Raw genomic sequence first — 9,957 nt, forward strand, 5'->3', positions numbered from 1 at the left:
AGTTAGAATTTTGTTCTACATTTTCTCCAGCTCTGTCCAGGACCCTCTATTGTGATCCCTGTCAAAGCAGTTGGTGGTGGTGGCTGGCACCATGTAGTTGTGCTGGACTCAGTCTGGTGGATGCTGTGGTAGTTGTGTTCTTCTGGCTTTTTAAAAACATTGTACAAATAATACATGAATACATGCTCATTGGAAAGCATTTAATATAGAAGTAGCAAAATGTGAAAGTCCCACATCATTTTTCACCTTACGGTCTGGAGTACAACCAACCTTAAGGTTCTTTTTTCCATGTATTTCTATAGATGTGTGTTTTGATTCTTTTAACATAAGTTGGTTCTTACCATATATATTATTTGGCAACATTTTTTTTCAAATTACTACTGTATCTTTCAGCTTTTTCATATCACTATATCTAGATCCATAATATAGCTGTGTTGTTGTCAGGGGCCGTTGAGTCGGTTCCGACCCACAGCAACACTGTGCACAACAGAATGACTCACTGCCTGGTCCAGTGCCATTCTCACAGTCGTTGTTATGCTTGAGCCCGTTATTGCAGCCACTGTGTCAGTCCATCTCGTTGAAGGTCTTCCTCTTTTTCGCCGACCCTCTACTTTACCAAGCATGACGTCCTTCTCCAGGGACTGATCCCTCCTGATAACATGTCCAAACTATGTGAGACAAAGTCTCGCCATACAACCCTGACACACACCTTTCCTGATTTTATACTACACAGTATCCCCTTGTTCTGGTCAAACAACTGCCTCTTGGTCTATGTACAGGTTCCTCATGAGCATGTTTAAGTGTTCTGGAATTCTCATTCTTTGCAATGTTATCCACGGACATAGCACCCTATTTTTCTGTTTGTTTTCATTATAAAGACTGTATTCCTTTTGCCACATAACTGTGTGTCATGGATTGAATTGTGTCCACCAAAAATATCTGTCAACTTGGGTAGGTCATAATTCCCAGTATTGTATGATTGCCTACCATTTTATCATCTGATGTGATTTCCCTATGTGTTGTAAACTCTATCACTGTGATGTAATAAGATGGAATAGCGGCAGTTATACTGATGAGGTCTACAAGATAAGTGTCTTAAGGCAATCTCTTTTGAGATATAAAAGAGAGAAGTGAGCAGAGACACATGGGAACCTCATACCACCATGAAAGCAGTGCCGGGAGCAGAGCGTGTCCTTTGGACCTGAGGTTCCTGCGCAGAGAAGCTCCCAGACCAAGGGAAGATTGATGACGTGGACCTTCCTCCAGAGCTGACAGAGAAGGTGTTCCTTTGGAGCTGACGCCCTGAGTTTGGACTTGTATCCTACTGGACTGTGAGAAAATAAACTTCTCCTTGTTAAAGCCATCCACTTGTGGTATTTCTATTACAGCAGCACTAGATGACTAAGACACTTTACCTCTCCAAAGCCCTAGTATGTTGACTAGTTATTTGTTATCTGCACATTTAAACACACATTCCCTAATTTCGTGCAAGTACTCGCTCAGAAAATTTGAAGAGAGCTCCTTAATTTAACAAATATTCCTTTGCTGTCTACCATGTGTTAGACACTGTGTAATACTGAAAAATGCATATGTTTTCTGTGCCCGTGTAGTTCTCCATCAGAAGAAATGAATATGGCCCTGTGCTAAGTGCTTTTACACACATGATCTTATTTTATCATTAATGTAAAATAAGAATTGCTGCTCCCTTGTTACATATAAAGATGTGTTACTGATAAAGATTGCAACTGGCCGAAAGTCACACAATTTATCAATGATAGAGCTCGAATCCATTTCTGCTACACCTGTTTAGCCTCCCAAGAGTCATTGCATTTAAAGTTATTGATGCTCCTCACCTATAGCCTCAGATTTACCCCAGTACCTGAAACAAAATAATAGAAACAATGTGCGTGACCACATTCTCTTCCCAATTCTTTCTCATCTAGATAAATGTAAATCAAGTGAACCTACAAGCCCAGGGAACATAACCTAATCCTTAGATGCTTGGTCCATATTACCTCCCTATGTGTCCTTCCTGGCTTCAGAGCTTGCACACAAGGATGACAGCTGGATTCCTTGATGGTTTTAAATTATCAGAGTTGTTTGAACTCCATCTCCATGTTGGACCAATCTGAAGAACTAAGTTTCTGTCCAAAATCATCCTACATAGTAGCTACTTTGTTTTGTTTTTAATTGTACTTTGGATGAAGGTTTACAGAACAAACTAGCCGGGCATCATCTAGTTGTACTGGACTCAGTCTGGTGGATGCTGTGATAGATGTGGTCCATTAGTCCTTTGGACTAATCTTTCTCTTGTATTTTTAGTTTTCTTCATTCTCCCTTGCTCCTGATGGGGTAAAACCAGTGGAGTATCTTAGATGGCTGCTCACAGGCTTTTAAGACCCCAGACGCTACTCACCAAAGTAGAATGTAGAACATTTTCTTTATAAACTATGTTATGCCCACTGAGCTAGATGTTCCCAGAGACCATGGTCCCCAGAACCCTAGGCCCAATAATTCCATCCCTCAGGGAGTTTGAGTGTTTCTATGGAGCTTCCATGACTTTGCCTTGGTCAAGTTGTGCTGGCTTCCCCAGTAGTATATACTGTCTTACCCTTCACCAAAGTTACCACTTATCTATTATCTATTTAGTGTTTTTCCATCCCCACCCCTCCCCTCCCTCGTAACTATCAAAGATTGTTTCTGAAGAAGGTCCCAGCTATCTAGCTTATCTTCCAGAGTTTGCATGTTGTTAGTTATGGTTTGTATCCTGTTAATGCCGGGTATTAGGGGATCTAGCATTGATCCTGTTTTTTCTTCTATGAACTGTATGGTTTTTGGCTTTATATTTAGGTCTTTGATCCATTTTGAATTACTTTTTGTATATGGAGTGAGTATGGGTCCTGTTTCATTTTTTTTGCAGATGGACATCCAGTTTTGCCAGCACCATTTGTTAAAAGGACTGTCTTTTCCCAATTTGATGGACTTTGGACCCTTGTCGAAGATCAGGTGACCGTAGGTGGATGGATTTACATCTAGGTTCTCAACTCTGTTCCATTGGTCAATGTATCTGTCATTGTACCAGTACTAGGCTATTTTGACTACTGTAGCTGTATAGTAGGCTCTGAGGTCAGGTAGTGCAAGTCCTCCTACTTTACTCTTCTATTTCAATAGTTCTGTACTTACCCAGGGTCTCTTCCCTTTCCATTTAAAGTTAATGATTAGTTTTTCCATCTATTTAAAGAATGCTGTTGGTATTTGGATCAGGATAGCATTGTATTTGTAAATTGCTTTGGGTAAAATTGTCATTTTCACAATGTTGAATCTACCTATCCATGAGCATGGTATGTTTTTCCATTTATGTAGATATCTTTTGGTATCTTGCAGTAGTGTTTTGTAGTTTTCTTTGTATAGGTCTTTTACATCTCTGGTTAGATTTATTCCTAAGTATTTTATTTTTTTTAGGGGCTATTATAAATGGCATTGTTTTCCTGATTTCCTTTTCATAGTTCTCTTTATTGGTGTAGAGGAGTCCAACTGATTTTTGTATGTTTATCTTGTACCCTGCTACTCTGCTGAATGTTTCTATTAGTTCCGGTAGTTTTCTTGTGGAGTCTTTTGGGTTTTCTCTGTATAGTATCATATCATCTGCAAATAGGGACAGTTTAACTTATTCATTACCAATTTGGATGTCCTGTATTTCTTTTTCTTGCCTTATTGCTGTAGCTAGGACTTCCAGCACAGTGTTAAATAGGAGTGGTGATAAAGGGCATCCTTGTCTTTTTCCTGTTCTCAAGAGGGATGTTTTCAGCCTCTCTCCATTTTGAATGATGCTGGCCATTGGTTTTGCATAGATGCCCTTTATTATGTTGAGAAATTTTCCCTTCTGTACCTATTTTATTGATAATTTTTATCAGGAACGGGTGTTGGACTTTTTCAAATACCTTTTCTGCGTTGATTGAGGTGATTATGTGATTCTATCCTTTCCTTTTATTTATGTGGTGGATTACATTGATTGATTTTCTAATGTTGAACTGTCCTTGCAGCATCAAATCTGTTCTTGAGACGGTCTCTAAATTCAGGTGGGATATACTAAAGGTCATACTTTGGCTCTTGTGGACTTGTAGTTTTCTTCAGCTTCAGCTTGAACTTGCCTATGAGCAGACGGTCTGTTCCACAGTCAGCCCCAAGCTTGTTCTGACTGATAATATTGAGCTTTTCCATTGTCTCTTTCCACATATGTAGTCTATTTGATTGCTGTGTATTCCCTCCGGTAGGTCCAAGTGTATAGTCGCAGTTTATGTTGTCACAAAAAAAGCATTTGCAATGAAGAAGTTGTTGGTCTTGCAATATTCTATCATGTGATCTCCAGCGTCGTTTCTATCACCAAGCCCATATTTTCCAACGACCAATCCTTCTTCTTTGTTTCCAACTTTTGCATTCCAATCACCAGTAATTATCAGTGCATCCTGATTACATGTTCAATCAACTTCGGACTGTAAAAGTTGGTAAAAATCTTCAATTTCTTCATCTTTGGCCTTAGTGGTTGGTGTGTAAATTTGAATAATAGTTGTATTAACTGGTCTTCCTTGTAGGCATATGGTATTATCCTATCACTGATAGCGTTGTACTTCAGGATAGATCTCGACATGTTCTTTTTGACGATGAATGCAACAGCATTCCTCTTCAAGTTGTTATTGCCGGGATAGCAATCCATATGATTGATTTGGAATGGCCAATACCAGTCCATTTCAGCTCACTAATGCCTAAGATACTTACGCTTATGCATTCCATCTCATTTTTGGCGATTTCCAATTTTCCTTGATTCATATTTTGTACATTTCATGTTCCGATTATTAATGGATGTTTACATCTGTTTCTTCACATTTTGAGTCATGCCACATCAGCAAATGAAGGTCCTGAAAGCTTGAGTCCATTTGCATCATAAAGGTCGACTCTACTTTGAGGAGGCAGCTCTTCCTCAGTTGTCTTTCAAGTGCCTCCCAACCTGAGGGGCTCATCTTCCAGCGCTATGTCAGACAATGCTTCTCTGTTATTCATAAGGTTTTCACTGGCTAATTCCTTTCAGAAGTAGACACCAGGTCCTTCTTCCTAGTCTTAGTCTAGAAGCTCAGCTGAAACCTATCCGCCATAGCTTTCCCTGCTGGTATTTGAGTACTGGTGGCATAACTTCCAGCATCACAGCAACACCCAAGCCACCGGAGTAGGACAAACTGACAGAAGTGTGGGGGAATATAATTGTATTTTAATGTAATTACTTCCCATTCATGACACTTAGGTTACTTCCAGTTTTTTAATGATTAGTAACAAGAAAGCAATGAACATCCTTGTGCATATATATTTGAGCACACATGTGAGTACTTCTATAGGATAGATTCCTAGTAGTAAAATTGCTTAGTCAAGGGTAATGGCACATGCAGTTCAAATTTTGTTACAGAGTAGTGAAATGCCTTTTCAAAATGGTTTTGCCCATTTGACTTTTAACTGGCAGTATAGGACAGAGCCCACTTCCCAGAGTCCTTACTAGTATTTGATATTATTTGTCTATTTTTCCGTTGCTTTGTTTATCTTTAACTAATTGATCTATAAAAGTTTAATGTGTGTGTGTATTTTTTTTTTCCTGGATGTAAGTCCAGAAGAAGAACAGGGCATCAGGATAAGAGGAAGGCTCATTAACAACCTGCATTATGCAGATGAGACAACTTTGCTTGCTGAAACTGAAGAGGACTTGAAGCACTTACTGATGAAGATCGAAGACCACAGACTTCAGTATGGATTACAACTCAACATAAAGAAAACAAAAATCCTCACAACTGGACCAATAAGCAACATCATGATAAACTGAGAAAATATTGAAGTTGTCAAGGATTTCGTTTTACTTGGATCCACAATTAACACCCATGGAAGCAGCAGTCAAGAAATCAAAAGATGCATTGCGTTGGGCAAATCTGCTGCAAAAGACCTCTTTAAAGTGTTGAAAAACAAAGATGTCACCTTGGAGACTAAGGTTCGCCTGACCCAAGCCATGATATTTTCAATTGCGTCATATGCATGCGAAAGCTGGACAATGAATAAGCAAGACCGAAGAAGAATTGATGCCTTTGAATTGTGGTGTTGGCAAGAATATTGAATATACCATGGACTACCAAAGGAACGAACAAATCTTTCTTGGAAGAAATAGAATGAGAATGCTCCTTAGAAGCAAGGATGGCGAGACTACATCATCTTACATACTTTGGATGTGTAGTCAGGAGGGATCAGTCCCTGGAGAAAGGACATCACGCTTAGTAAAGTAGATGGTCAGCGAAAAAGAGCAAGACCCTCAACGAGAAGGATTGACACAGTGGCTGCAACAATGGGCTCAAGCAGAACGATTGTGGGCATGGCGCAGGACTGGGTAGTGTTTTGTTCTGTTGTACGTAGGGTCGCTATGAGTCAGAACTGACTCTACGGCACCCAACAACAACAATAACCAATCACCATATTTTCCCTACTGATTTAAAATTCTGCCTTTATCCTAAATCAGATTAATGTATTTACACTGGTTTATTTAAGGACCCTCTGTCCCACTGACGTATTGGTCTAGTCCTGCCCTGTTTTATTTTCGATGTTTAATTATTAAATCATGATAGGTAGTAAGACAAGTACCCCCCATTATTGTGCTTTTCTAGAATGTTTTTGACTACGCTTATAGATTTGATCTACCACATGAATCTTAGAATTAGCTTGTCAATTCCTATTTAAAAAACTGTATTATTTTGATTGTGATTACATTAAATTTATGCTAATTTGAAAGATTTTTTACCTTTATAAAAACCATATTTCCTCATCCAGGCATGTAGGATGCTTTCCCATTTGTTTGGTCTTTTCTTATGTCTTCCACTAAAAGTTTACATCCATTGACTGTAGATTTGGAGTTCCCACAAATTGCCTCTACCTGTACAACAGATTTCTCCTGCACATGTTTAGGGTATGGTTTCCTCCAGTTTTATTTCTCTATGGATATTACTCTGTTTTAGATCTTCTTTGGTACATTTTAGTATATAGGTGTAGAAAGGAGTCCCTGGGTGACGCAAACAGGTAAGCATTCGACTATTAGATAAAAAGGTTGGCAGTTTGAACCCACCCAGAGGTGCCTCAGAAGACAGGTCTGGAAATCTGCTTCTGAAAGGTCACAGCCTTGAAAACCCTATGGGGCACTTCTACTCTGCATACACGTGGGGTTTCCATGAGTTGGAATCAACTTGACAACAACTAACAACAACAACATAGGTGTAGATACGGTATATAGACATAATGATGGCTGTGAATACAGGTAAAAACAGATGGATAGCTATGGGATATTGAGTGGAAGAGAAGACAGATGCCTGTGCTCAGTCTGCCATCTTGATCTATTGGCATTTCTTTATAGCAACTGATGAACTAATTGCCTGGTATTTTCAAGGTAGGATGTTTATTGCTTAGACAGATATTGAGGGCTCTTCTAAGTTCTGCCCCAAGGTGCTTATATGAAATATATTTTGGAAGACAAGGCAGTAATACACCCAAAAAAGTTATACACTTGTGCTTCTGCTATATACATCTATACCTATGGGTGAATTGGAGTAATGTAATAGGTGGATGAAATGGATCAAAAGAGCTCTTTCTTTGTTACAGCTTAAAGCACTGACAGATGCTACCGAACTAGCAAATGAACATTCAGAAATAAATCAACTGACCAAAAAATCTTTACAAGATTATTATTGGCAGATAAGGTAAGTTTTGGGACATTTGTGTATTCATTAAGAATTTATTAAGTAACTTCTTTAGACAGAGTACTGCACTTGTTATGGAAGATATAAAATAAGAAAAGGACAAGATCCCTACTCATTAAGAGATTACAGAAATGATTCAAACCTTTCAAAGCATTTAAGACCCTTTTTTAATTGTTGTAGTTTAAATGAAATTTACATTTCAAGTTAGCCTCCCACACAAAAATTTATACATACATTGTTATGTGACCCTAACTGCTCTCCCCTTACTGTGACAGCACACTCCTCCTTTCCACCCGATACCCCACGTCCATTCAACCAGCTCCTAACCCTCTCTGCCTTCCCACCTCACCTCCAGACAGAAGCTGCCCGTTTAGTCTCTTGTATCTACTTTAGCTAAGAGGCACACTCTTCATGAGTATCACTTTATGTCCCACAGTCCAGTCCAATCCCTGTCTGAAGAGTTGGCCTCGGAAATTGTCTTAGTTCTAGGCTGATAAGAGAATCCAAGGGCCATGCTTTCCGGGCTTCCTCCAGTCTCAGTCAAACAATTAAGTCTGGTCTTCGTGCTAGCATTTGAGTTCTGCACCCCACCTTTCTCCTGCTCCATCCGGAACTCTCTGTTGTGTTCCCTGTCAGGGCGGTCATTGGTGGTAGCTGGGTACCATCTAGCTCTTCTGGTCTCAGGCTGATGGAGTCTCTGGTTTACGTGGCCCTTTTTGCCTCTTGGGCTAATACTTTCTTTGTGTCTTTTGTGTTCTTCAGTCTTCTTTACTACAGGTGGTTGGGGCCAATTGATGCATCTAAGATGGCCACTTGCAAGCTTTTAAGACCCCAGACGCCACTCACCGAAGTAGAATGCAGAACATTTTCTTAATAAGCTTTGTTATGCCAGTTGACCTAGATGTCCCCTGAAAGCACGGTCCCTAGATCCCTACCCCTGCTACTCTGTCCCTCAAAGTGTTTGCTTGTTTTCAGTTGTGCTGACTTCCCCTGTAGTGTGTGCTGTCCTTCACTTCACCTAAGATAGTACTTGTCTACTACCTAGTTAGTGAATAACCCTCACCCTCCCTCCCCACACTTGTAACCATCAAAGAATGTTTTCTGTGTTTAAACCTTTTCTTGAGTTCTTATAATAGTGGTCTTATACAATATTTGTCCTTCTGTAACTGACTAAATTCACTCAGTGTAATGACCTCTGGATTCCTCCATGCTGTAAGATGTTTCGTGGCTTCATTGTTGTGCTTTATCATTGCTTAGTATTCCATTGTGTGGATATACCATAATTTGTTTATCCATTCGTCCGTTGATGGGCACCTAGCTTGTTTCCATCTTTTTGCAATTGTAAACAGTGATGCAATGAACATGAGTGTGCATATATCTATTTGTGTGATGGCTCTTATTTCTCTAGGACATATTCCAAGGAGCAGGATAGCTGGATCATATGGTACTTCTATTTCTAGCTTTTTAAGGAAGTGCCAAATCGATTTCCAAAGTTGTTGTATCATTTTACGTTCCCACCAACAGTGTGTAAGTGTTCCAGTCTCTCCACAACCTCTCCAGCATTTATTGTTTTGTGTTTTTTGGATTAATGCTAGCCTTGTTCGGGTGAGATGGCATCTCATTGAGGTTTGATTTTCATTTCTCTAATGGCTAGTGATCCTGAGCATTTCTTCATGTGTCTGTTAGCCTCCTGAATATCTTCTTTGGCAAAGTACCTGTTCGTATTCTTTGCCCATTTTTTAATTGGGTTATATGTCTTTTTGTTGTTGAAGTATTGCAGTATCTTATAGATTTTAGACATTAGAAGCTGATCGGACTTGTTGTACCCAAAATTTTTTCCCAGTCTGTAGGTTATCTTTTGACTCTTTTGGTGAAGTCTTTTGATGAGCATAAGTGTTTGATTTTTAGGAGCTCCCAGTTACCTAGTCTCTCTTCTGGCACTTGTGCATTGTTACTTATGGTTCGTATTCTGTTCATGCCATGTATTAGGGCTTCTAGCGTTGTCCCTAGTTTTTCTTCCGTGATCTTTATCGTTTTCGATTTTATATTTAAGTCTTTGATCCATTTCGAGTTAGTTTTTGTGCCTGGTGTGAGGTATGGGTCTTGTTTCAGTTTTTTGCAGATGGATATCCAGTTATGCCAGCACCATTTGTTAAAGAGACTGTCGTTTCCCCAATTAACAGAC

General features: G+C 39.4%; 1 protein-coding gene across 1 annotated transcript in view; it reads left to right on the forward strand.

Annotated features, from left to right (window-relative positions):
- The window catches only part of CC2D2B (coiled-coil and C2 domain containing 2B), a 94,900-nt gene that overhangs the window by 19,848 nt on the left and 65,095 nt on the right, over positions 1-9,957 (forward strand). The window contains 1 exon segment of the mRNA XM_023740254.1: positions 7,675-7,772. Coding sequence (XP_023596022.1) covers positions 7,675-7,772 — 98 coding nt within the window.

The sequence above is a fragment of the Trichechus manatus genome, unplaced genomic scaffold, assembly GCF_000243295.1.
Source record: "Trichechus manatus latirostris isolate Lorelei unplaced genomic scaffold, TriManLat1.0 scaffold00007, whole genome shotgun sequence".
Classification (NCBI taxonomy): Eukaryota; Metazoa; Chordata; class Mammalia; order Sirenia; family Trichechidae; genus Trichechus; species Trichechus manatus.